Source organism: Ursus maritimus, unplaced genomic scaffold (genome assembly GCF_017311325.1).
Source record: "Ursus maritimus isolate PB19 unplaced genomic scaffold, ASM1731132v1 scaffold_20, whole genome shotgun sequence".
Taxonomy (NCBI): Eukaryota; Metazoa; Chordata; class Mammalia; order Carnivora; family Ursidae; genus Ursus; species Ursus maritimus.
In genome coordinates this window covers 32,607,418-32,635,296 of record NW_024424453.1, presented here as the reverse complement: position 1 = coordinate 32,635,296, position 27,879 = coordinate 32,607,418, and the positions used below count along the sequence as shown (strand labels likewise).

Sequence of the window (27,879 nt, the reverse complement as noted above, 5' to 3'; positions counted from 1 at the left end):
AGAGGGTGACAGTGAGTCACTGGCAGGGTGGTAGGCAGGACAGGTGGACCTTGCACCTCCACACCCAGCACAGAAAGGCCAGGGCTGGCCACTTTCTCTGTACCTTGGTGTCTCCTTCCCTACCAGCTGCCTTTGCCAGTCAGCAGAAGAGCCCCCGCTGCTCCCACATCCCTGAATCTCAGGGTGCTAATGCTCCCCGTGCCTCTCGAGTACTCAGCCCTAAAGCCCAGACTTGGGCCTGAGCCCTTTGGGGCCAATTGATGAGTCAGGGCTCCTTACAGTAGCCAGAGCTTCTCATATTTCCCTTCCCTCTGAAACGCCGATGACCTCTGCCTCGAATAAACTTTGAAATTCCCATCAGGTCAACAGCCCCTCCTTTCCTCCTGCTGAATTCAAAACTGGGATTGAAACAGTTGACAAATGATCTTTGCTTAAAACTTCACAAAATTCAAAATGGGGCAGAGGCTAGAATCATGGTGCCCGCCATCATCAGGCCCCAAAAATCAATAATGTGTTGAAGCCCCGAAGTCCTCACACTGTGAGGCCTGCAGCGACAGAGCCGACAGGGGGCAAGCTGTCTTCTCCCATCAGCTCAGGAACAGAACCCCAGCTGGGGCTCCTTTGCCCTCCCAGTGCTCTCCAAGCTGGTAGCCTTGGGCCCGACGCGGTGTGTCACAGAAAGAATGGCCTGGCCTCAACCTCTGCACTTCTTTCGGATTTTTCAAAATTTAAACGAAGGTAAGGACGGCAGTCTGCTTTCTGGCAGTTTCATTAGAGCAGCCTTGCGGTGAGGCTCCACCGTTCTCTCTCCCCACCCTGGGGACTGCCTCCCAGCCCCGGGCTTAGCAAGGAGTTAAATGTCAGTCGCTTTCTTTCAGTCATTCAACAAGTACGTGTTGAAGAGCTGCTGGTGCCAAGAACAACCTTGGCAAAGAAATGAAATAAAAGACAGGAAAAGCAGGATTTGCAAATGGCTCTGTACCCCCTAATCAATCCTCAGCACATTTTTATAGCCAGCCAGCCTAGTCATTGAAGGCAGATCTGACATGCGATCCAGTCACCAGTGCCTTTGTCCCCAACAAGAAGCCGCCGCCTACAGAGCGTGTGAAGGCAGGCGGCCAAGACGCGGAGCACAGGAAGGGTTTCGTTTGTGAAGAAACTAACAATTAGTCAGAATTCATACTTAGGATGTTCATTAACATTAAGCAAACATGCCAGATACTCAATTCCCTCAAGCAGTTTTCCTCCTCATCTTCCATTTCCAAACCCAACTTTGACGGTCTGACGAAGCAAGGCTTCGGGCTACAGGAAGGTGAACGAAGACATTAAATATAAAGAATTTTCAAAGTAAAATTATTAGGAATGTGTTTAAATTATAAGTTTATTGAGCATAAGATATAAACGTTGCTATCAAATAAAGATAGCTTACATTTTACACACAAAATGGCATTTTTGCATGATTAGATTTAAGTCTATGTCTCTATTTTCCCTAAGAGGAAAGGAAATCTATATTGACCAATTCAAGATATATCATGAGATAATCAGTTATTAATAAAAGAAAATCAATATAGTAAAAATAATTTAATCAATGAAGTCTTTGTAAAAAATGTATCTTCTGAGTCCATCAGCTGGTTTTTCTTTTAGGCCCCAGCTGGTCACTTAGTTCAGCCTTAAAAAAAAAAAGAAAGAAAGAAAGAAAGAAAGCTGAGTCGAGGTAAATCCATTGTGCCACAAATCACGTCTCTGTTGCTGTCCTGAGTAGATTTCACAGCTTTCTCTTTTCTACCTTTGCCCGCTCCCTACCACCACTTCTCAAAGCAAATGTGTTCTTTGGGAACATGGCTGTTTTCCAGTTGCTTGGAGAAAAAGTCTGTCATTGGAGGTGGGCCACAAATATAGAACAAAGTCTCTTTTGAAATATGATCTCTTATGTCCTTCTCCGTTATTCTTCCTTCTACCAAAATAAACAGAATAAACACCAAATAAGCCAGACATGCCCATACTGAAATGAGGAAGGTCTAACTACAACCCAGCAACAGGGTTAGTTTCCAGTAAGCCAAGCTCAGTGAGTCTAGCGCAGCCTCATTCACACGACGGCTCCTGGTGGTAGCCCCGGGCGCCGGACCCAAGCAGGGAGTGCATCTCCAGGCTCCCTAAGCTTACGGCGAGCAAAGTGGGGAGCTAACCATCATGCACTCTTCAGACAGGGCCAGTCAGCTTCCTGATCTTTGGTAGAGATTCAGAGAACTGGCTTCAGCAAAGTAAATAAACTGGTGAGAAATTGTTCCAAGCAAGGGAAACCATGGGTAATTTAAATGACCATTAATGGCAAATGGCATCAATTCAGTCGAGGCTGGAACACAAATTCTTTGTATGCATACTACAGTGGTGACGCAAAGATCCCCTTAAATATGTGGAAAATAAATTTTTACTATGGGCAGTAAGAACCCTGTATATAATGAGTAAATCCAACCAAATCTCTCCTGATTTTTCCATGATGAATCAGCTCCCAGTTCCCCAGGTAGTGACATTCCCAGCCGGCAACTCCTGACAGGAAAGCATCTACCCTGCACCAGCTGCCAGGGCCACCAAACAACTGTGCGGAGACCGTCAAAATATCTCTAGGGGACTCACCCGTGATGTATGGCTTGAGTTCTGCACTGATTCGTGTTGTCTGTTTTGTAACATGCAAACTGCATGCAATCTTCTCAGGAAATTCATTTACTAAATCGAGGATATTTTTCTGGAATGTCAAACGTATTTGGTCACACTACAATTTTAAAAAATCAAAACAGATGTGCACAACCACTGCCGCTGAACCCCGACTCCCATTCTGCACACGTCTGCCACTCTTCCTCTCTACTCAGGGAGGTATTGTCTGCAGCCTCGCAGGCCAGAGCATTCAGAGTACAGAGGGCTATTTGGCTTTAATTGAAATCTGAATATGCTAACAAGCATATTACTAACTCTCCGGGAGTTTTTTCTTTTCCCTTTTTCTCAAGCATTGGCAATTAAGCAGCAGTTTCACTGACCACAGTTGTGTCTTTTAACTGTTTCTGTTCTTTTGTTCATCCCCGCAGCTGCAAAGCAATCCCGAGTGAAAGCCTTCTCCTGTCAAATGCACTTCCTTTCAACAGACGGAGCCGATGGGGGTTTCATTCACCCGGCGGGGGCCAAACCGCGTGCCCCTCAGCTCCTCCTGTAACGCGCGAGCCCACCCGTAGGTCTGCCTCCGCCGATGCTCGGGGCTGTGGCCACCTTTCCGTTCATCCGCCTCCAGATTCAGGCCCACCAACCCCGTCCTGTCCTGTCCTGTCACTTCGCTGGAAGCTTCCTCAACACTAGCTGCTTCGCTGTCCTAAGAAGCGTTGGTTAATTCCCCGTCTGAACATGATTTAGCCGTGCCAAGCCTTCTGTTGCAACAAACTCTTGTAGAGAAGACAGAACTCACGGAAGAAAGTTCCGTGGACGATTCACACCCCGCCACGAGTTTGCTCAGGGCAAGCTGGGAAACGTCCGTCTCTGCCTTACCTTAAACAGGAGCTCACTGGTATTTTGTGCGCTGTAGAATAGCTTTACTGTCCCCATCTCGTAGCCGCTTCCTTTGTCTGCCCGCTCTCGGTGGAGGTCGGCCGCGTGCCGCAGGATGGACAGCAGAGGGTTAATTCCCACTCCTCCTGCAATCAACACGAGGTTTCTAGTGGCGTCTGCAGGCTGCGGGTCAAAGAAGAACTCTCCACCCACTCTCACGGCCACTTCAGCGTCGAGTGTACACTACGGCAGGACAGAAAAGACCCGTAAGTCCTTCGTGGCACAGTCTTATGCCTCACGCTCTTCTTTAAGAAAACGGACGACGTCTACCTGCTGCATTTTCAGCAGTGTTGAGGACTGTTTTTACAGCCGGCTCTCAATTGTCCCAGGGCCCTGTGAACTGGTCCCACTTGTCCATTATATAGGCCATTCGCTACTCTGCCTTTGGGATCCATACTGCACAGCCGCTCCAGAACTGAGAAGAGGGGACTCCCTCAGTCATTGTGCCACTGGTTCCCTTTTAAGGTGATGAACTGGGCTGTGGAAAGAGGCACTGGACTCAGGGGACAGCTCTGAAGCATGAGTTTCCTTTTCTGTGTGGCGCTCGTTTTCTGATCAAGGCCATGGAGCTGAGACAGGCGGGATGGGGCAGGTGTCATTACACTGCGGCTGCCCTGGGCTCATCAGAGAAGACTCTGGGTACCAGGGGGGCTCCCTCCAGGTCACCAGCAGGGCACAGCCAGAGCCACTGTGCAGGCCCGAGGCTGGCACTGAAGTGCTGTTTGGTTCTGTTTGCTTCTCTCCGGAGTGGCAAGAAGAGGCAGCAGAGGCTTCGCTCACCAGGGAGCGACGANACACCCCCCCCCCCCCCCCCCCAAGGAAAGCACCTATTTGGTGAGGTCACTTAGACCAGAAAAACCACCAGAGCGGAGTGCACTGGTTCTCCACGGGGGTCACAGCGCCCCCAAAAGGGGGTGTTTTGGAAACACGTGGTGATACTTTTTTATGGTCATGATGGTTTGGAAAACCCAACTGGCATTTAGAGGGCAGGACCGGAGACGCTAGATGTCTTGTGAAGTTAGCAGTGCCCTGGAGCTGGCTCCCACTGAGCTGATGGTTAAATTTTGAGGAATTTTGTGAACCAGTTTCTCTCTTTTTTTAAAAAAATATTTTATTTATTTGAGAGAGCACACAAGCAGAGGGAGCAGCAGGCAGAGGGAGAGGGAGAAGCAGACACCTGCTGAGCAGTAAGCCTGATGTGGGGCTTGATTCCAGGACCCTGGGATCATGACCTGAGCCAAAGGCAGACACTAAGCCACCCAGGCGCCATGTGAACCAGTTTCTACTGGTAGTCTGAAATTGGCCACTGAGGGAGTATCTGCAGCACAGAAATCAGCAAATGCTGCAAGTCACGACTTTCTGTACTCAGCTTGTTTAGCAGCACATCATTATCACCAACGCACAGGACTGCCCCGTAGAAACTTCTGAATGGCCCGTGGGACATACATGGAGGTGAAAACTGGTTTGTAATGATCTGAGACTAGATCCTAACTCATTTACAAAACACCCAAAGCATTTTGTGTACGGATCTAGTGGAGTCTGAATTTTCCAGAATGTACCCATCGTGTAGATTATACTCTATTGTATCCAGAACATTACCGAGTATGTTCCCTGTTCCGGCCAACCACATCCCCTTGGTAACACGCATGTGTGGTTCTTCGTCCCCACACAACAGCCTGTACCATTTGCCTCCACAGACGGCGTACGCACGCTGATTCTACGCTGAGGAACAGCCATCTGACTATTCCATTCTCTCTTCTGGTTAAGATCTGCCCAACCAGTGATCTAGTGAAACACATAGTCTGTGATTAGGAATCCCCCCCCATTTTTTTAATTTCTCCTTGGCATTATACTTAGAGAATTAGGCCACCAACAAAACAAAACAACCCTTTCATGTGTTGATTACATTAACTTTGGATTTCATTTCAGAGTAGTTCTAGAAAGAGGGCATTGGATCTGACAGGGTTGAGACCTCTAGTTTGGAGAAAATGTACTGATGTAGGTGTCAGAAGGCTGAATTTTAATCACAGCCTGTGAAATCCATCAAGTTCCTTCATTTCCCTGACCTCTGCTGCCGCATCTGTTAAATGGGTACCAACACTTGTCCTGCTCACCTCACAGGGCTGTGGTGGCCATCACATGACACCCAGTGGGGAAGAACTCCTTGCTGGCATCGAGCTCTATTATAGGAGGGGGTTTTAGTCACTGAAACTGCCAGGAAAGAAAAAGTGCTGGGGGTGCCTGCTCCCTTCGTCCCCGTCACTAAAAAACAATCTAGAACTAAAGAAATTTATATGAAGAGCAAAGGTTTGCTCATTACATGTTCCTGATGTAAATCAATGAAATGAACTCCCTCCTAAGAAGCAGTAAGTTATCATGTACTTTTTAAAGACCAAGTTCTCAGAATTCACTCCTTGGCACCCTGCATGGCAGGGAGGCAGCTAAGTACTTTTTGACATGAATTTAATTTGGGGCTTTACAACTTACAGAAGAAGTTAAATCTTAAAGAAGAGTTCGTCTCAGAGAAATATAAGAAAAAACAAAAATTATTTTAATTCACAAGAGACGTCCTTTCTGGTAAAGAACTATCAAATGAAGGGAAATCCTTTCTCTGAAGTAAAAGAAAAACATCTAAACTTAACAATTTTAAATATGTGGGCTGTTTTTACATGAAGATGGTTAAGTGGGTTTTCATTTCGACACAAGAAATGAGCAGCCAGGGAGCATTCTGTCAGAAGTAAGTACCATCTAGGAATTACTACACTGGCCACCAAAGTGCTTTAAAATGCCCCTCCTTCTTCAAAAACAGAAACTATGGAATGAGAAGTTCTGCCTAATGATGCCAACAGATTTAACCTCCCTGTCCACTCCCTCCTCATCTTGTTTGCCTGTAGACCTCTTTTTTATCCGTAAGAATCAAAGAGTAAAAGTGACTAAGAAATGCGAGAGAAATCATTTTCTCCAATGGTCATCTTTAGCAGGATTAGTAAGGACAACAAAGCCTTTGGGGTACTGTTTTTAGAAACCAGAGTATTTTCAAAACCCTAAAGTTGGGGCAAAAAAAAAAAAAAAAGTGCCTGCAATCTCCTTAGTGACAAAATAATCTTACACAGATCTATCTTCTCATTTGCCAGCATCTGGAAAGAATGAAAAGCCATCTTTGTCTTTTATTGATCAGTAAAAGCTGCCAAGGTGGCATGAACACAACCCTCCAAGTGCCGTACGCTGTAAAACGGAAGTGAGGAAAAGGACATTACCTTCGATTACACGGCCATGTTTTGGGTATAGATTTGCTACTTGTGAAATAAACAACTTTTCCACAGCAACGGGAGCCCAGCACACAATAGCTGTCTAGAACCCTTCACCCTGCCAGCAGCCTGAGCCAAAGCAGATAAAATAAAGGAAGACATTTATGGCACTTTATCCCATGTCCCAACAGAGCAGCCTGCTGCCACCCGGACACTCACGTGCCTCCATTGTCCACTCTAATAGCTTAATACGACAAATCCTCAGGAGGAAAATAGCCACCTGAGAATGGTTCCAAGAAAAATCTGACTTCATAAAGGCTGTCTGCAACTCCCACGGGCAGAGCGGAGCAGGCACTACAATTAAAATGTGCATTCAAGCAACGCCACTTGGAGATTTTCTACAGCCTCTAAGAATAAGTTCCTTCATGCCAATGAGGCATGAAACCAAGCAGGGAGCTGGGGACCAGGACCAGGTCAGGGCACGTGGGAGGCAGATAACCGGAGGGTGCTCGTGGCACTAGGAGCCAAAATGGCCAAGCTCATTGTTAACCCTGGGCAAAGGGCACGTGGAAACCTTGCTGGCCCCACCCCCACGGCATTGTTTAGAGACTCAGGATACAGCCTACAGACAGCAAAGGGTGGAAAATCCGAAGAGAATCTAAAAAGGAATGAGGCAGCTGAGGACACATGGAAGGAATGACTCAGAAGGTCGGAGGGTAAAAATGTGACAGGATACACTTAGAATGGAAATGCTAAGGCAAGCAGCTGCCTTATTCTGAACAGATACAACTTGACATGTAAACCATAATTAGAATAGACATTTTTTATGCCCATATAGATTTAAAAACCGTTTTAAAAAAATTATCTTACAGTAAAACTTTTTTGGGGAGGTCGGGAGAGGGAGGATAGTTCTGTGGATTTTAACACACACACAGATCTGCCTAACTACCACCAAAACCAAGATGCAGGATAGTTCAGTCACCCCCAAAACCTCCCTCTGCTTTCCCTCTATGCTCACTCCTTTCCCTACCCCAACCCCTGTTAACCACTCATCTGTTTTCCATCATTGTATTTCTGTCTTCCAGAATGTGACAAAAATGGGATTATAGAGTATGTAACCTTCGAGACTGGCTTTTTTCACTCACTATGTGGCCTCTGAGACTCACCCAAGTGTAATGCATCAATGGTTCGTCCATTTTTACTGCTGAATATAACAATACGTCATATGAATGGATCACAATTTGTTTACCCGTTCACCTCTTGAGGGACATTTGGGTTGTTTCCAGTTTTTGATAATAACGAATAGAACCACTATAAATGTTCACGTACAGGTTTTTATATGAACAGAGCTTTCCGTTTCTCTAGAATAAAGATCCAGGAGCAGTATAACTAGGACTTATGATGAATGTATATTAAATTTCATACAAAGCTACCAAAATGTTTTCCAGATTGGCAGCAGTGGCTAGCATTCCTGCTAGAATATAAGCTATATAAGAGAGTTCCAGTCACTCCACATCCTTACCAGCACTTGGTATTGTCACAATTTTTAACTTTAGTCGTTCTAATAGGTGTGTAGAGATATCCCCCTCTCTCCGGTTTTAGTCTGCATTTCTCTAATGATGGTCAACATCTTGTCATTGCTTACTAGCTGTCCTTATATCCTTTTTAGCGAAGTGTCTTTTGCCCGTTTTTAAATTATGCTTGTTTTCCTTCTGCTGACTTTTGAGAGTTCTTTATGCATTCTGGATATTATATATCCTTTGTTGGATATCTGACGTGCAAATAACTTTCTCCGAGTCTGTAGCTTGTTTCTTAAAATTCTATTAACAGTGTCTTTTGCAGAAAAACGTTTTTCATTTTGATTAAGTCAAATATATCAATCTCCTCTTCTACGGATCTGGCTTTTGGTGTCACGTCCTAACACACCTACCCTCAAGTTCAGAATATGTCCTATGTTTTCTTCTAAAATTGTTATGATTTTGTGTCTTCTATTTAGATCTATAACCTATTTTGTGGGAATTTTCAACATGAAGTAGGACACTTAGAACAAAACTGTTTTTGTTGCATATGGATAAACAACTGTTCAGCACTGTATACGTGCTGAAAAGGTCATCCTTTCGCCACTGAATTTCTTTAGCACTGTCGTCAAAAATCAAATGGCCGTGTGTGTGCTGGTCTACTTCTGAACTCTTTATTCTGTTCCATCAATTTATGTGTCCATCCCTTTACCAATACCACACTATTTTAATTACCATATCTTTATTTTAATCTTAAATGTGGGCAATGTGATTCTTGCCACTTTATTCTTTTTCAAACTGTTTTAGCTCTTCTAGTCCCTTTGCCCTTCCATATAAATTTTACCATCGGTTTATCTATAGCTACAATATTTGTAATGGTACATGCCTTTCTGGCAAAGGAGAAAAGAAAATGTCTGGGATGGGATGAAGGGTGTTGGTAAATACAGAAGGCACACTCGAGAAATAAAAGGGATGGTCAAAAACTAAGAAGACAAACAACTGATTTGTGCTGAGCTCATTCTTTGTTATCAGAGCTCTCAGATGTAGTGGACAGTCAGCTTCCGGAGGACTGTGTTGAGTCCTGTGGTGAAACAGAGCTATTAGCAGCAAATGTGGGTTCCCTCTCAGGACCCCGTGTGAGGAGCTCTCCAGAGAGGCAATAGCACCACGGACTGAGCAGCGCTCAGCTCCGGGCACAAGCGGGATGTAATCAGAACTCGCTTCCTTTCCAAATGACAGAATGATAGTTCAATTCCTTTTACTGAGGATAGTCAGGATAAAATAATCTGATTTATAGATTTACCATTTACAAGACATACAGACAGAGAGCCAATGTAAAAAAACTTACATATAAAGTAAAATGTTTCAGTACTAAAGTAGTGTTCAACTGAACACTGGTAACCCAGAAGACATTTTCAGATCCCAAAGTATCTTTGAGTCTTCCTTAACGCATGAAAAAGATCCTGCTTCTCTATTATGGAGCCTGACTTCTGGATGTGGGGGAGCTCTTTATGAGCATGTACCCTTCCCACTCAAGCCTAGGTTTCTTAAGGGCATTAAGTGAGCTGAACACAAATTTCGTGGGTAGGCAGAGATGCCCAGATCTCCAAGTTTAAACAGCTTTGCTCACCTGATTGTGAATCCAGAGAGCAGGAGGGTGGTTCGTATATTTCACTGCCAACTCTATCATTCTCTCTTGTTCTAGCAGTCTGGGGCTGGAGCATATTGAGAACCCACCAACCACAGAGACTCCTGGGATAAAGAAATCAATCCTAAAAGGAAAGGCAAATAAACCTGTTGTTGAAGCAATTTTAAAAGTGGGCAACAAGATAAGTAAAACCGACAAACTTTAAGCTAGTTAAGAAAAAAAGAGAAAAGATAAAATTAGTAAAATCAAGAATGGAAGAGGGGACATCATCGCCAACCTTACCAAAACAGAGAAGATTATTACAGCAATTCCATGAACAACTGTATGACAAAAATTCAGACAACTTAGATGAAATGCATACATTCCTAGAAGGACATAAGTTACCAAATTGGACTCAAGAAGAAAGAGAAAATCTGAACAGACCCATAACAAGTAAATAGTTTCAGTAATTTCAAAACTTCTAGAAAGAAAAGGATAGGCATCACTGGTGAATTCTACCAAACATTTAAAGAACGCTAATCTTTTACAAACTCTTCCCAAAAAACAGAAAAGAACATTTACCAACTCATTCTATAAGGCCAGTATTACTCTTCTACCAAAACCAGACAAAGATATAACAAGAAAAGAAACTACAGTTCAATATCCCTTGCGAATATAGATGCAAAAATCCCAGGAATACTAGGTTGGCTTAACATCTGAAAATCAATCAGTGAAATACATCATTTAGTAGAATAATGGACAAAACCCAGGTATCATTCTCAATAGATGCAGAAAAGGCATTTGGCAATATTTAAGATGCTTACATAATAAAAATACTCAACAAACTACAAATAACTGGGAACTTCCTCAATCGAATAAAGGACATCTACAAAACAGCCAACATTTAATGGTAAAAAGCTACAAGTTTCTCCCCTAAAGACAGAAACAAGACAAGGATGTCTGTTCCTACCACTTCTTTTCAACGTTGTACTAGAGGGTCTAACCAAGGCAATTAAGCAAGAAAATGAAAAAAAAGGTATCGAGAGGAGAGAGGAAGAAATTGCAGATGGCATATATATATAGTTGTATATAGAAAATCCTAAGGAATCTACTATAAGGATATTAGAATTAATAAGCAAGTTCAAATAACGTTACAGACTACAAGACTAATAAAAATCAATTCTATTTTTATTCACTAGCAGTTAACAATCTAAATGTGAAATTAAGTAAAATAATTTTATTTATAATAGCATAAAAAAGAATAAAACAACTGGGAATAAATTTAACAAAAGACGTATATAAGACATGCATACTAAAAACTACAAAACATTATGGAGAAAAATCTGGGAAGATCTAAATAAATAAAGAGATCTAATGTTCACAGACTGAAAGACTTAATAATATTAAGATGGCAATACTCTCCAAATTGATCTACAGATTCAATGCAATACCTATCAAAACTCCAGCTGGTTTCTTTGCAGAAACCGGCAAGTTGGTCATAAAATTAATGTGGAAATTCAGGGAACTCAGACTCACCAAAACAATCTGGAAAAAGAAGAACAAACCTGGAGAACTCATACCTTCTGATTTCAAAACTTACCACAAAGCTACAGTAATGAAGACACTGTAGTACCGGCATAAGGACAGGCACACAGATCAATGACAAAAGAACTGCAAGTGCAGAGGTAAACTCTTAAATATGTGATCAATTAACTTTTGACAAGGGTACCAACACAAAAGAACAGTCTTTTCAACAAACCTTGCTGGGACAACTGGATATCCAAACGTAAAAAGAATGAAGTTGGACCCCCACCTCACACCATATATAAAAATTAGCTCAAAATGGGTCACAGACTTAAAGGTAGGAGCTAAAATAACAAACTCTTAGAAGACTTACACAGGAGTAACTCTTCATGGCAATAGTTACTTCTAGATATGATACCAAACACAAAGGTCAAAGAAAAATTGGAGAAATTAGCCTGCAACAAAATTAAATACTTTGTGCTACAAATGATACCATCATTAAAAGAAAACCCACAGAATGGGAGGAAATATTTTCAAATCATATATCTGATAAGGAATTTGTATACAGAAAATACAGAAAAATTTGTATACAGAAAATTGAATTTGTATAAGCATTTCTCCAAAGATATATAAATGGCAAATAAGCACGTAAATAGATGTTCAACATCATTAGTTATTAGGAAGATGCAAATCAAAATCACAAGAGCTATCACTTCATACTCACTAGGATTGATGGCTAATTAAACCGACAGTAGCATTAGTAAGCATCTTGAGAAACCAGTACCCTTATACACTGCTCGTGGGAATGTAAAATGGCGTAGCCACTTGGGAAAACAGTTTGCAGTGTCTCAAAATGTTAAACAGAGTTACCATATGACCATCAACTCCACTCTTAAATATATACCCAAGAGAAATGAAAATATATGTCCATTCAAAAACACATACATGAATATTTATAGCAGCATTATTGATAATAGCCTAAAAGTGAAAACAATCTAAATTTTCATCAACTGATGAATGTATAAAGAAAATATGGTATATCCACAATGGAATGAAGTACTGATACATGCCAACAGAGATGCACATTAAAATTACGTTAATAGGGGCGCCTGGGTGGCACAGCAGTTAAGCGTCTGCCTTCGGCTCAGGGCGTGATCCCGGCGTAATGGGATCGAGCCCCACATCAGGCTCCTCCGCTATGAGCCTGCTTCTTCCTCTCCCACTCCCCCTGCTTGTGTTCCCTCTCTCGCTGGCTGTCTCTATCTCTGTCAAATAAATAAATACAATCTTTAAAAAAATAAATAAAATAAAATAACGTTAATAGAAAGAAGCCAGTCACAAAAAGGATCACCTATTGTATAATTCCATTGATATGAGATGTCCAGAACAGGCAAATCCATTAAGACAGAAAGTAGAACAGTGGTTGTCGAAGCAGGTGAGGATGGGGAGTAAATGATAATCAGTACAGGGTTTCTTTCTGGGATGAAGAGAATGTTGTAAAATTTTGTTGTGTTGATGGCTGCAAAATTCTGAATTCTGTGAAAATACTAAAACTCACTGAATTGTAAACTATAAATGGGTGACTTTTATGACAAGTATAGTATACCCCAATAAGATGGTTTTTTAAAAGTGTAAAAAAAAAAAAAAAAAAAAAGAAACCAAAAAAAAAAAAACAAAAAACCAAAACCAAAAAAACAGGCAGCAAAAACTCTTTCACTGACATTTTACAAATTAAAATGCTGATGTGACCTTCTAAATTCCAAAAGTCTTGTGTTTCCTTTTCTTCTAACCATATTCCTATAGTCTAGAACTGTTGTTGCCAGTTTCAAGCCTTTGATACTTCTATGCCAGAGAAAATCTTTTTTGGTGGGGATTCTAGGAAATGCAACAAACCTAGTTATGACCAAGGAAAGAAACATTTATTTGAACCTGGGATCAAAAAATTCTCCTACCAATGTCTAGAAAACAAACATCTAATCTAGATGTTTCTCAGCTATCAAAGAGCAAAAGTATCATTTATCCCCCTTATTTTACATATCCCCAGGAGCCTTACATGAAAAGCACACGATGTTCTCTACTGATTTGATTTATGACCTTAAAAGATGTTCTCTTCTGATCTTTGGCCTTAAACATCTGGACATTTTTTGAGTCTTAAAAAACCAGTTCTGGATTGGAAGTGCCCCAGAAAAGGTCTCCAGCCTACTTTTGTATACATTCGTTTAATTCTTTCCCATCAGTACTTTGATTTCCTTCTCATTTCAGACAAGATATAAATCTAAAAAGACTATAGTTAATATTAATACAGTTGCCGTATGCTTTCAAAGAAGAAGTATAATAGTATCTCCACAGCTTCCACGTCTAAAAAAATAAGTTAATCAACGAGCCACTCTTGCGGCTTCATCTCCTGAACTATAGCGCCCTCTGCTGCTTGATGTTGATAAAGACCATTCTCTCAGGTGAGTGAAAGGAGAGAACCTTCTCTAGTAACTTTGGGAAGTAACCTTTAAAAAAAAAAAGGACCCCTTCATTAAATGCTACAGAATTCAAATGACATAAAAACTTCATCTGAATGGATTTTTTAAAAAATGCATGATACATATTTAATAAAGCATCTGTCCAAGAAACACTTAAGTTTTAAACACACACACATACACGCACACACTTAAAAATGCCCTTTGCAAGATTAGCATTCTTGAAGCCAAGAGGTGAGGCACCGACTACACTCTCATATGAGCGAATATAAGAACCGCGAGGAAGAGCCTAATTCTGTAGTGCAGCCACGTATCCATACCCACCTGTGACACACAACTGTCCTGCCCACAGATGCACCCCCAGGGCCTGGCACAGAGCAGACCCACAAATCGTGGCCAAATGTCAGTGCTTCACCACGAGATCCTAAAACTCTTCAGTCCGCAGCTGGAGGCTCGGAGCCCCTCCCTCATCCCTTGTGCGAACACTACAGACAGCGCCTGCTTACCATGTACAGGCACCGTGGTCAGTGCTGGAGGTGAAGACGCAAGTCTGCACTCCTGCCCTCAATAAATACCCTAATCGGAGGAAAACTAACAAAGAAATATAATGACATGGACCATGACAAAATCTGCTTAGAGGAGAGAAAATACCCATCATTTGAGACCTGTCTGGAAGAACTGGTACTTAGCGAGGATTTCTTCGTAGCTCCAACATATGTTATTCTGATTTCATCAGGAAACTACTAATAAGACCACTATTTAATTTTTAAAAAATCTGCTTGGAGGGGAGGAAAGCAGAGGAAGAAGCAGTCAATTCTCCAGGCATGGAGGAACTGACAAAGACTTCACAGAGGAGTCTTAAAAGACACATAGCACTCGCCCGCCAAGCACAGAGGAGGCCACAGTCTGAACAAGGACACCAAGGAATGCAGCACTTTCTCTGTGTGGTCATGTGAGAGGCAGGGCTGCCCAACACGGCCATGTAAGTTAGATACTGTCTACAACGCAGCGGCCCTGCTAGAGGGAAGGGGTCGAGTCTTCTTTCTCTTATCTTACTCCTCTCATCTATTTCTTCTTGGAGTCCCTCTCTTAGTCGCTTTCAAACATGAAAACTTACGTTATTTTATATGAAGTCAGAACACACCTTGCTCTTTCCAAAAATGCTTTGGCCTTGCTTCCGCTCAGTCCTGTGCAAGCCCAAGTGTGTGTACTGACGAGGCTGGAGGGGCGCCATCATAGTGGAGATGCGCACGCATCCTCTCCTACTTGCCCTGCTGCTCTTCCAAACAACAGCAGGGAAACTGGCCAAGGAACAAAGAATTGGAATCTGTCCCCTGGGCCTCACCAACACAGATGACTTAACTAAGTGAAACACTAGCTATAACAAAAAGCAGAAGCAAACTAATAAAATTAAACATTAGGCATTGTGTTAAACACCTGACATATCGCAAGACAAAGGAATATTACTATTCCCTCTTTAAAGACATGGGAACTGAAGCCCGGAGAAAGGAGGAAACTACCCACGTTACAGAGCTAGAAAAGCCCACATGTGAGTCACGCAGTCTCCAGAGCACTAGGCATGTGACACTGTGGTAGAGACTCCCTCAGGGGATGGACCCAGCCCACAGCAGTGAGTGCCATAGGAACACTGAATCTCTAAATTCAGGCACTCGCACACTACGTGAGGACTGCTGGTGGCACACTCCAGCCCCAGGAGAGTATCCCAATCTTGCTGTCAACAGGAAGGAGAACTTCTGAGAAGGTCAAGAGTGGGACTCACCAAGAAGCTAAGGGCTAGGCAGTGGATCTACTGGTGATAGAAGCCTAAAAGGTTTCGTCATGCTCCTGTGAGTGATGGTTTTGAGGAAGTACCTTCTTTTGGCCTTTCTCTTTAGACTGATTTCTTGAGTTCCTGGAACTGGTTTCCCAGTACAGGAATTAGTCCCCTCTGGAGGGTCCAGTAAGAACACAGTATAGCACAGGAAGAGGCCCAGACGTCGCTCTCTGGTCTACACTGAAGGTTCTACCTAGAGCTCCTTGCCCAAAGCTCCAGAGCATTCATTCATTTATTTAGAGGATGGTCTAGAGCCTCCTTCTCGGTTTGGAAGGTGTCAGAGGTGGCCAGTGGTCAGGAATTCACAGATGTGGGATCATGGCCTAATCTCTGACCCCAAAGATAAGCCCAAGAACAATCTTCTCTTTCATCTCTAGCAGCACTCTACTCTGATAATCCTAACTGTACAGACTGGATTGGCAGCCACATCCATAATCTCCCTCTCCCTGATCCTTGCCCTCTTCCCCCAAATGCCACATGGAGCTTACTGCCAAGCCATTGATCTAAGAGAGCACAGAGCAAAAGCCACCCCAGCAACAGCACGGAAGATGCAGCCATCACCGACCTAAGCAAATGGCCATTCTGTAACCGAGAAGTCAAATATCCAAGGGAACTTACAACCCCCAGAGCTATACAATAAGTCAGTGGTAAGGGAGCAATCTTGTCAAAGGGGAGGCTCCAATGCCGGGAATGAGTGCTGATGGGCACCTGGCAGGGAAAGGTCAATTCTAAATAGCCAGAGAGGACCACCCTGCCATCTGCCCTCTGCAGCAGGAGTCTGTCAGGCGCATTCTAAAACCAGTCCTGACATCAGTGAGATTACCAAACCCATGCATCGATATGGGGTATGGAACACCAACCCTGAAAAATTTTACCTCGAGGATCACAAGGGAACCCTATTTCTATATACATTACTAAAAATACCACTAGATATTTTTCTGAGGCGGTAACTACAGTTTGCAAGTGCTAATATACTTGCGGGCACACCAAGGTAGCAGCATTATAAACCAGTGCCCGGGCTTTCTCTACTCAGGAGTCTTGGCGCAGTTCAGAGTTGAGGGCCCAGAGACAATGCCGCACACAGGGCCCAAACACTTCCACAGAAGGGAAATACGGAAAGACAGATCATTACAATTAAAGTTTCCACTTTTCAATGTAATAACGGCTAAACTATTTTTGAAGGGTAAAAATGTTGCCCGCCCCCCTAAAACAGCCCAAATGCATTTAATATGTATCACTGAACATGTGCAAAGATTGCAGTAAATTGCTTCACAAACGCAAATTATTGCAATCAGCATCTTGTTTTCTAGTTCTAAATTCAAAGGCAAACTATTAACACAAGACTGCTAACTCTTGCTATTATCACACATCCTTCTTCTAACAAAACCACATTTCCAGATGGACTGCCAAAATTAGTCAAGTGACTCCTAAGAAACACTACCAAGATTGACATGCCAGAAATTCACTTAGAAATGAATGCTTTATTTAAATAAAGGAAACATACACCCAAACACACCTTTCCTAAGGAAATACAAGCTGCTTTATTTACAATTCCACTTGAATTGCAACTCAGTGAAGCCATTCGCAGGAACAGTGGGGACAGCTGGGCTGTTACCCTGTGAGGATTCTGACTAGTCCTATGTGTCAAATCGGGCAGAATCAGGAGTGTGGTGCAGACCGGGCCTGATTGGGGGATCCTGATAATAAATTCAGCAAAATATTTAAACTCAACTCAGACAAGTGATGCAGGAAATTGTCGAGAGGGTGGTCAGTTCCGTGACCTAACTGGGTATTCTTCTTTCCAGACTGCTGTTTTTACTCTGTATTTGCCATGATGACTAATTTTTAAGAATGTATCAATCCCCAGCAACAAATAATCAAGCAGATTACATTATTCCAGTGCATTCTATCATAGCAACCATTTCTGAAGAGCGTAATTATCAGAGTTATCAGGTCCGTGGCTCAGAACTATGCTTTATTTCAATCTACAAAACTCAAGGCGGCAATTTTCATATACGCCTGAGAAGGTCAAGGGCTCAACACGAAGGCGAGCTCGGAGGCGGGGAAAGGAATCAAATTTGCCATGCCCAATGGGGATGGTCTAGAATTCCTATTCCTCAGGAGAAACAGCTAGCCACAGGAGTCCTTCCATTTGCCAGCACCTTCTTGAACACACAAACCCTACGGAAACAGAAAAGCCACTTACCACTGGCCAGCTTTGAAAGAAAAGTCTTTATCAGCAACAAGCAGGCGGAGCCTCTTCACCGACGGCGACTCAGCAGCAGCCCCGCACACCTTAGCAGCCGACACGACCTAGAGCCAAAAGATGAACCGTGGCTGAGCCTGTGTGTCTACACATCAGGAACAAACCGTGGCTTTCTGGTAACTTAGGTTTTTTGAAATCTACGAAGATGTGATTTTTGAAAACTGTAAGACAAGGAAGAGCACACATTGCTTTAAAACACTGAACAGATTAAATTCCCTTATTTTTGAGAGACTCGCTGTCATATTAATTGAATTTTACTCTGCATATAAAAATCATCTCTTAAAGGGGCTGCTTAGTAAGTGTTCTTGGTTGAGCATCTAATGTCCCATGCAGCAGGCTGGGTCATCTGGGAAGAGCTGAGAGGAAGGGAGCCCTGTGAGCCACCTGCCTGGCGTCCACATTCTCCGTCAGTACGACATACACAAACTGAAACCCGCTGTCAGGTACGAGCCTGTGTTTGTTCTAAGCCTCGAGAAGCCCATGACTGGCTAATTTCAGAAATTACAAGTAACCGCTTAGAAACTTTTTTTTAGCAATTTCATGAATTGCTAATTGAATCTAATTATAGACAACAAATTGGGTTTGTATTCCTGGTTTTGTTTTAATTTATTTTTTCTAATTCAGTGTTGATTATATTGGACAAAATATAAGCAGTCCACAGCCTTTGAACAGTATCAAAAACAGCCCTTTGCTTTAGATAGCTTGAGAAGCACTCTTCTAAACAACATTATCTGGTTTCTAGAAAATCCTAAGGTGTGAGCTAGGCATTCTTCAATGTCATCCACACCTCAGCATCCCTCAAATTCAAAATGCCTTTACTTCCCTCATTCTTTGTTTTTTTCTACTTTGGGGTTTTTCTTCCTCCTGAAATCTGGGACATTTTCATAATAGGGGAAAAAAGACAATATGACTCTTTCCTCAACCTCCAACTGCCATTCAACTCCACTTCTGGAAGCAAATGAAAGCAGCAGCAGGTGACCAAAATACATTCTCCTTGCATGGTGTTGGCTTCACGACTCCACCGAAGGGTGCCTTGGAAAGCTGTCAAGATCAATGAACCTCACACCCTAAAGCTGGCTCCTTCAGCCCCTTTCTCCAACAGGACTAGGTCTAATCAAACTACCAGTGGGAGACAACTCTTAAAAACCCACTGCAAAGTTCTCCAGATGGATGGTGGTCTTCCTCACTGACACAAAACATCTCTGAAAATGTCTTACCTTTCTCTTGCTCCCATAAAATCCTTTGCCTCTCTTCCTCTGGATTTTTGCCAGTCCTCTTTCTCCTCTCCCTGAGAGCAAGTGGGTTGGTTTCCATACCGACCCTCTTCCTGCGCCTCTGATTCTAGTCTTGCCCTCCCTCTCCGAACCAGAGCTGCACCCACTCCCACCAGCCCCTTCCTTCAGGGTCACAGTTCCTCTCCTTAGACCTTCTGTTTATCAGACATGATACCTAATGCCACGTGCCTGTCCTAAACAGATCGGCAACAAAACACAAAGCAGCAGCACAGTGTGGCTGCCGAGAGCACAGGCTCTGTAACAACACTGCCTGGTATGTAATCGTGGCCCCAGCACGCACTTACCAGCTATGAGGCTCTGAGCACATTACCTAGTCCCCCCTCGGCTATAAAATAAGATCAACACCTGTATCTCAGAGCTGCTGGGGGGGTATTAAATGAAATAATACGTGCAAACCACTTATAATGCTGCTGGCTCATAGTAAGTACCCGTTAAGTGTCAGTTATAATGTATCTTATTACATTCATGATAATTAGCTTACTAATATTTATTTATTACATTATACACTACACTTTATTCATCTATTGTTATCTATGCAAAACCACCCCAGGGCTGCCGCGCAGGACCTCACAGGCTGAGCAGGGCACACCCCCAGGGTGCCTATTCTCTTGGACAACACTAAGGACCTGTAAAGTACAGTGGTCTCTGCACCACATCCTAGCTATTTGCTAGAACAAACTGAAAAGCCAGACTGTCTTTAAGCTATTTTAGAAATCTCGCCTTTAATCTCTGCCTCTACTGATACTTCCTTATCCGACAGAACCTTCTCTCTGTCCTGGACACTCTCGGTAAACACAGGTCACCTGGCTTCTGTTCTCCTGCAACAACTTCGAAGGTGGGTGGATGTCTGCCTGAACCACCGAACTCAAATGTCCAGGCTCAGTTCCCCCTCCCTGAGCTCCCTGCGTTCCATACTCTTTATTTCCCTTCCCTCCTGAAACATTCTCCTTGCCTAGGATAGCTGACATGGAACTCTCTGGGTCTCCTCCTGCCTCTCCAACCTGGTCCTTGCTCCTTTACCTTTTCTCCTCGCACTTCCTCAATGGGCGCTCTCTCTAAACTGCCTCACTCCCACCCTCTCTCCCACCTCTAGGCCAAGGCTCTGAGGCATTCCCAAAGCTACCAACGCCCACCCCACCTCATCGTTACTTTTCTGGCTCCCCTGTGAGTAACAATAGCCAATGGCTGAGGGGCGTTTATCTCAGGTGTACTCCAGGTGCAGGCTTAAGGGTCTCAAGTACACCAATCCATTCAGTTCATATGAATAATCACATTACATCCCAACAGATGCTGTTATCCTCCATTCTGCACACGAGGGAACGGGAAGGTTTAGGAACTTGCTCCAGATCACTCAGGATTGGCTGCATCAGGATTCAAACCTGGGTGTGCTTGGCCCTTATTCACTTGCTAAGTCCCACCCCAATGGTGAGCTCACTTCTGTGTCCAACTAACTCTACCATATCCATCCTTCCACAAGCATTCCTTGAGCATGTGCTGCCTCTGGCACTGGAGACGCAGAGATGGAGGCGGCTGCTCCTGCCCACAGGGGGCCCACAGAATCAGCTGCTTTCCATCACCAAGATTTCAATTCAGGACTCATCTTGGACTCAAGACAGTCAAATCCATGTTCAACTGGTGTGCGTGCGCACACACACACACACACACACACACACACACACACAGAGTCTTTGACTCTCTTCCAGGCATCCTGTCCCTAACATGAACAAGTTCCACAAATTCAGCTCCCGTCTTTTCCTCCCCATGCTCACCTGCCAGCATCCTAAGCCAAGAATTTCTTCTCACTTGAACTGCTGCCTTAGCCTCCTTCTTATCACTCTCAAAGCAGCCAAAAGGTAAATACTGCTATTATTCTGACCTCACTGAGTTACCCTCGGGCTCAAAAACCTTCAGGGCCTAACACTCAACTCAAAAAAAAAAAAGAAAAGGCTAAAAGGCCTTTGTAGCTTGACCTCTCCTGTATCCCTATGCTAGTGGTCTACCAGCCAAACTGGACAATTCGCTGGTTCTCAAAGGCAACTGACATTTGCCCACCTCCCTGCCTAGGTCATTCAGCACACACCACACTCTCAGCCCTGTCCATCAACCTCCTACCAGCCCTTCCAGGCCCTGCTCAAAGACTAATTCCTGCCTGACGTTTTCCTGCGTCTCCCCATCCCCTCAACTCTACCAATAAAATGTTTCTGTCTTATCATACTTAGCACATATTATGTAACCATCAGTCCTCATGAACATGTCTCTCCCACCACACGAGACCACAAGCCTCCTGAGCTCAGGTATAGGGCAGAATCTACACCCACATCAGCTCCCCAGATCAAGCGCAGGACTCAACACGCGGAGAAGATTCGGTAAATATTTGTAGCATGAATGAAAACTCTAGTTTAAAGTCACTTAAAAGTTAGTCTCCTGAACAAGAATTAGAAGTTCAGGAGACTTTTGTTGTTTAAGAAGAAAAGGAGGGGTAGGGGTAACCACTACAGAAAACCTAGATTCATGCTTAATATTGGGAGAGAGGGAAGGGAAGGTGGGATTTCTTCAGTAGAACAGGACTCTTCCTCCATTTGCCAGACACTCTATTGTAAACATCTTTTATTTATTCGTTTGTGAGAGAGAGAGAGAGAGAGAGAGAGAACAAGCAGGGGGAGCAGCAGGCAGAGTGAGAGGGAGAAGCAGGCTCCCTGCTGAGCGGGAAGCCCAATGCAGGGCTCGATCCCAGGACCCTGGGAGCACGACCTGAGTCGAAAGCAGCCACTTTACCAACTAAGCCACCCAGGCATCTGGCCAGAAGCTTTATTTTAAATATCTTATTACAAAAACAATAAGATTCATCAGAGGACTCTCCATTATGTTATTAATCTCTTTTTTTAGATTTACCAAAAAAAAGTTTATTTTATAAACATTCATTATTTTCTTTCAATATCATAATCTGTAAAAACATAGCCAGGAGCTAGATTATTTCAGTTATAACATTTTAACTGGCATCTGTCGGATTCATTGATAAAACTAGATAGCTTTAAAAATATCCTCAAGAGTCACCTGGTGGCAGGAAACCAACATTCATAATCACTGAGGGGGAGCTGGGCAGAGGGGCACAGAATTTCAGCTGGAAGGTGAGCATGCTTCACAATCAAATGCTACACTATGTAAAATGAAATCAACAACCATTTGCTAATATTCAAAAATAAAGTTTGCTGAAGAAGTTATACTATTAAAAAGTCGTATTTTCATTTAAATAGTCTTTATGAACAAAAATGTTCCCAGACGCTTTATTCTTAATGTTATTAATACAAACTGTAATACACCTGTTGCGATTAGTCCTAATAATCTGGGCAAAACTGCTCTAACTGGTCACACAAAATATGTCACACGATTCATGATTTTTAAAGACATGCCTTCCTATCAACACTTTATTTTATTCAATTAATGCAAATCTACATACCATATAAAGATTTCTAGGAATGTGGGTTAAAAACATTAGCAAAATCTTTTTGAAGGCCACAGCTTTATTCTGGAGCTAGTTTCATATAATTAAGATCTGTAATCATGGCCCTTGTTAATGCCATTCTTTCTTTACTTTTATGAATAAGCAAAACACGATGGAGAAACTATACGTTTTAACATTTGTACTTGTTCTCATGCTTAATGGATCAAAAGATTTCACAACTGAAACCTCAACTAGCCATGTCCTAAGTTAAAACACATGGCAGGAAATGAAGTTTTCCATAAAATAACATTGAGACTCTTCTAGTGTTCAATAAAAAACAATACATTTGCCAACTTTTACTAGCACACATTCTTAATGGTTTGACGGAGTCAGCATCGAAAAGGAAATTCCATCATACTGATTTTAAAAACTAGTTTTATGTAGGTTATTTTGTTGTCACTGTTGCCGCAAAACTCTCTGTGCAGGAAATAGGTCTTTCTTTGGGAAACCTAGCTGGCTTCCTCTGTTCATTTCCATTCATTCGTTTGCTGTTTAAAAATTTAGACAAAGCCAGGATTGGAGATAACCTTAAACAAAAATACCATTAGGGCACAGAGAATTTCAGAGTCAAAGGAAAATTTAGTCATTACCCAAAATAGTATATCACGTTACACATAAGAAAATCAAGGCCCAGAGACATTATTTAAATTGTGGCAGAAAACCAATCTGATGAGTAGGAATCCGACTAAAAGAAACTGGTTTTACTGAAGTGATTTACTGACAAGGAAAGACTACAAATTTCTGTCAACTGGACAACTTCGTAAGTAGCTTCTGCCTGTCCACACCTCGTCCTGACATGACAAATGGACTCTCCTTGCTCCTACCAAAGGCTAACCTGTCCCCTGGGCTGAGTGTCCTCTCTGCTTTCTCCAGCAGTACCCTCTCTCACACATCCCCCCCTTCTCCCTTCTCCATGAGACACACGGAGCACTCGGATCTTCCACCTCATGTGACGTCAGCCGCAAACACCTGTGTGTAACTGACCACGTGCCAGGCACTTCGCAGACACTCATTCATGCATTCGTTGCAACAACTCTAGAAAGCAGGCATTATTATTATCATTCCCATTTTTTTAAAAGATTTGCTTATTTTAGAGAGAAAGAGAGCACAAGTGGGAGGGGCAGAGGGAGAGGGACAGAGAGAAATCTCAAGCAGACTCCACTCCAAGATTGGAGCCCAATGTGGGGCTCGATCCCAGGACCCCAAGATCATGACCCAAGCCCAAACCGAGAGTCGGATGCTTAACTGACTGTGCCACCCAGGCGTCCCTCATTCCCATTTTATATAATTGAAAACTGAGGTCTCAAGGCTCAAAAGTGGCAAAGCAGAGATTCAAATCCAGGCATCCGGCCACTGTGCTGTGTTGCTTTTCAAAAGACAAACAAACAAGCCTCTCCCTTAATCCAGTTGTCTGGCCATTTCTCTGCTCCCATTCACATAAAACATTTTCAAAAGTTATATATGGCCCTGGCTCTACTTTCCTCTCTCCCATTCTCTAACACAGTCCAGTCAGGCTTTTACTCTCAGCAATGCACTACTGGTCATCTGGTCACCACCATCCATTTTGCTATGTCCAATGATGCCTCTCAGCGCAGAGTTCAACAGCTGGCCACGCCCCGCCTTGAGACACTTTTTCTTGGCTTCTCCAACACCCTGCTGACTTCCCTCTGGCCTCGTTGGCCCCTCCTCTTCTGCTGCATCTCTAAATGTTGACACACCCCCGGGCTGAGTCGCGGGCTCTCTTCCCCTACTCTCTACATGGCTAAAACCTTTTATTTCCAGCAGTGAACTCCAAGTTCATATATCCAACTGTTGATTTGAATTTCCATTTCAAACAACATATCCAACACGAAACTCTTTTATCTCCCCAAGTCTCTTCCTTTTTATTATTATGGGAAATTGAAACATACACAAAACTAATAGAAATAGTATAATGAATCCCCATTGTACCCATGACCCAGATTCAACAGCTGATATAGCTGATGAAACTCATGGCTAATCTTATTTCATCTATAACTCTACCCACATTCTACCCTCCCACCCCAGATTATTCCAAAATTGAGCACGTGGTTTCCCCTCCTCCAACTTTTCTTCTCCATCTTAGCAAATATATGCCACCATCATTATCTACTCAGATTATGCAAATCCTAAAGCTAGAAATCTCGGTTTCTGCTCTTATTGCACCCACTACAGCCCTTCCACCCCCAATCTGTGAATCCCATCAGGCTTCCCTCTATCTTGGACCTACCCACTGTTCTCCATCCCCACAACTACCACCCTACTCTAGGCCACTGTCACTTCTCCTGGGACTGTGTCCATAGCCTCTAGCTGGTGTCAAAGCCCAACTGAAGCCGTGTTCTACTGAGCAAACAGGTGACCCATTTATAATGTAAATCATATGGCATTTCCCTGCTTCAAACCTTTCACCTCCCTCAGAATAAAATCCCAACTCCTTATACAAACCCACAGTAGTTTATACAACCTGGGCCCTGCCTACCTCTCATCCTACCACCTTCCTCTGAACACGCCAAGCTCATTCCTGCCACAAAGCTTTGGCTCTCGTCTGCTCCTCTGCCAGAAATGCTGTGTATGTGGCTGGCTCTTTCCTCCCGTCTTGGCACCAGTGTTACACACCAGTTTCAAACAGCACCCCCGCTGCCAGCCATTCTTGCCTCCCATGACACCACTCTGTTTTATTGCCTTCAAGGACATACGACACCTGACATTCTCTGGTTGATCTGCACCAGGATGAAGCTCCACACAGAGCAGCAGCTTTACCTGCTTCGGGCACTGCTATATTTCCTGCACCTGGAACAGGGCTGCGTACCCAGCAGGCACTCAAACCAGGTCTGCTGGATCTAAAATAAAATCTATTTCACCGGACTGGATCCCCTAGGGGAAAAATGGAAACCAGCCTTGCCTTTTAGATGACTTAATATATTAAACAAAAGTGTGTCCGTGAAAAGCACTGACACTACACATTTTATTTATTTTTTAATTTTTTATTATTTATTCATTTGAGAGAGAGAGCATGAACAGGGGTGAGGCTCAGAGGGAGAGGGAGAAGCAGATTCCCTGCTGAGTGGGGAGCACGATGTGGGGCTCGATCCCAGGACCCCAGGATCATGACCCGAGCTGAAGGCAGATGATTAACCAACTAAGCCACCCAGGCGCCCCCACACATTTTAGACATTAACAAGTTCCGGGCAGTGCTGGAAAGTATCAGTACAGACAAGCCCTCATTTTTCACAGTTCCTACCTACATAGAATCACATGGTACATGCGCATCACCACTTTATCTCTTGAGCTGGAGGCCATCTCCGTTCCTACTTGAAAGTCACTCATCCAAGGCAGTACAGGTAATCCGCCACAGAGGTGGGATTAGCGCTTGTTTATTCTCCTCGGTAAATATGTAATGAGGGCCTACGTCACATGGGCACTGTGCTGGACACTATGGCTACTACACTGCCACACGGGGCCTTCCCCCAAGGAGCCGCCCTCCCTGCAGGCTTCCATCCGGGGCAGAGTGACTTATCCATCCTGAGGAGCCACAGGCCGCCTGCCAAACCACTACACGACACCTCTCTGGAAATCTCACCAAAAGACTGGGCCCAGGCCCTCCACAAGCCACACAGCTACCTGTCCATGGTGGACGCCTGGGGTCTCTCCCCACCATGCTCTGCTGTCGGAGCTGGCAGTGCGGGAAGGCTGGAAGGCCAACTACTGCTCATCCCAGGCTGGATAATCTCTCTAGGGCTCTCTCTGAGACTCTGAGAAGCATAGCAAACTAGGTGTCCAACTGTTAGACACATCCCATATTAAAGAGACGCCTGCCCTATGCCCCCAAGTTGAAGAAGGCCATTCCAGCACACAATCTGCCCAGAATGTGTAGGTGATGACTAGCAGAGAATTTTAAGGTTCAACTCAGGACATGGTCCAGGTCTCCAGCTAAGCAGCTCATCCCACTCAAACCCAAGCATCCGCAAAACCACAAATCAAGCGGACTATTAGCACTTGATAGTCAGCACGGGGCCCATAGGAACCCCAAAGGTCTCTGTCCCAGGAGCCCAGCCATTTGACTTCATTAACTAACTACTATGCCAGCCCCAACTCTCTCGTTACTTATATCCAGTAAATTTAAGTCAAGTTTTGATTTGGAGCAGAGGTGAGGATATGTGAAATTTATCTTCCATTGCTCAATTAAACTTGGTCTAAATCAAGTGTCACATTGTTCTGTTGTAGAAAGAAAAACCAATTTGATATCAAACATGTGAATTCAAGAGCCGAGGCCCCCACTTACTAAACACGTCCTTTAAATGTAGGCCACAATGTAATTTTCATCCAAAACAGGCCACCTGTGAGAGCGAAATGGGATGCTAGCCTGGGCAAATCAGGAAGCAGGGTCACTGTATCTAAATCTCTGAAATCTTAACTTCCTCATCCATGAAATGGGGTGAGGATCCCTTCACCTCCCTCCCAGGGTGACTGTGAGAATCAAGTAGCAACTTGATATAATCGAGGGCTTTTTCAACAGAAAGGTAATGATACACACAAGGCATTTTTGGGTAAGGCTTAGGCTTCTACAAGAAGCTTTCTACAATTGAAAAAGGATTAGTGGTTTCTCCACAATGAATGAGGTGCATAAAATCAGTCTCTTCTGATCAGTCCCTCTAGAATCTGAGGTCAAGGACTTTATGTATTATGCTCAGGGCTGCAACCCTAAAACCTAGCCTAGTGTCTGGCTATTTTTCCAAATAAATGCATATGAATGCATCATTTTAAAAATGCATGCTTTCCTTACCAAACCCTGACAACAAACTGAAGGACAGAGTCCATCTTGCTCAGTGGACAGGCCTTCTAGAGGCCAAGCCTGCAGTGACCCCCCAGGGAAATCTTCGTCTAGCTTCAACAATCCTTATAGCATTACATAATCTTACTTTTATCTCCTTGACATTTCTAAGGTTACCCAGACTGCTTATTCTTTGATCCTTAAGAACAAAATGT

The 27,879-nt window shown here is 43.5% G+C and overlaps 1 protein-coding gene across 1 annotated transcript in view; it reads right to left on the bottom strand.

Moving 5' to 3' along the window:
- Window positions 1-1,363: 1,363 nt before the first annotated feature.
- The window catches only part of OXNAD1 (oxidoreductase NAD binding domain containing 1), a 38,553-nt gene continuing 12,037 nt past the window's right edge, over window positions 1,364-27,879 (bottom strand). The window contains exons 5-9 of the mRNA XM_040636598.1: window positions 18,019-18,125; window positions 9,987-10,128; window positions 3,532-3,774; window positions 2,635-2,743; window positions 1,364-1,954 (exon numbers count right to left, since the gene is read on the bottom strand). Of these exons, the coding sequence (XP_040492532.1) occupies window positions 1,800-1,954; window positions 2,635-2,743; window positions 3,532-3,774; window positions 9,987-10,128; window positions 18,019-18,125 (756 nt within the window). The 3' untranslated portion in view covers window positions 1,364-1,799. The remainder of the gene's footprint in view (window positions 1,955-2,634; window positions 2,744-3,531; window positions 3,775-9,986; window positions 10,129-18,018; window positions 18,126-27,879) is intronic.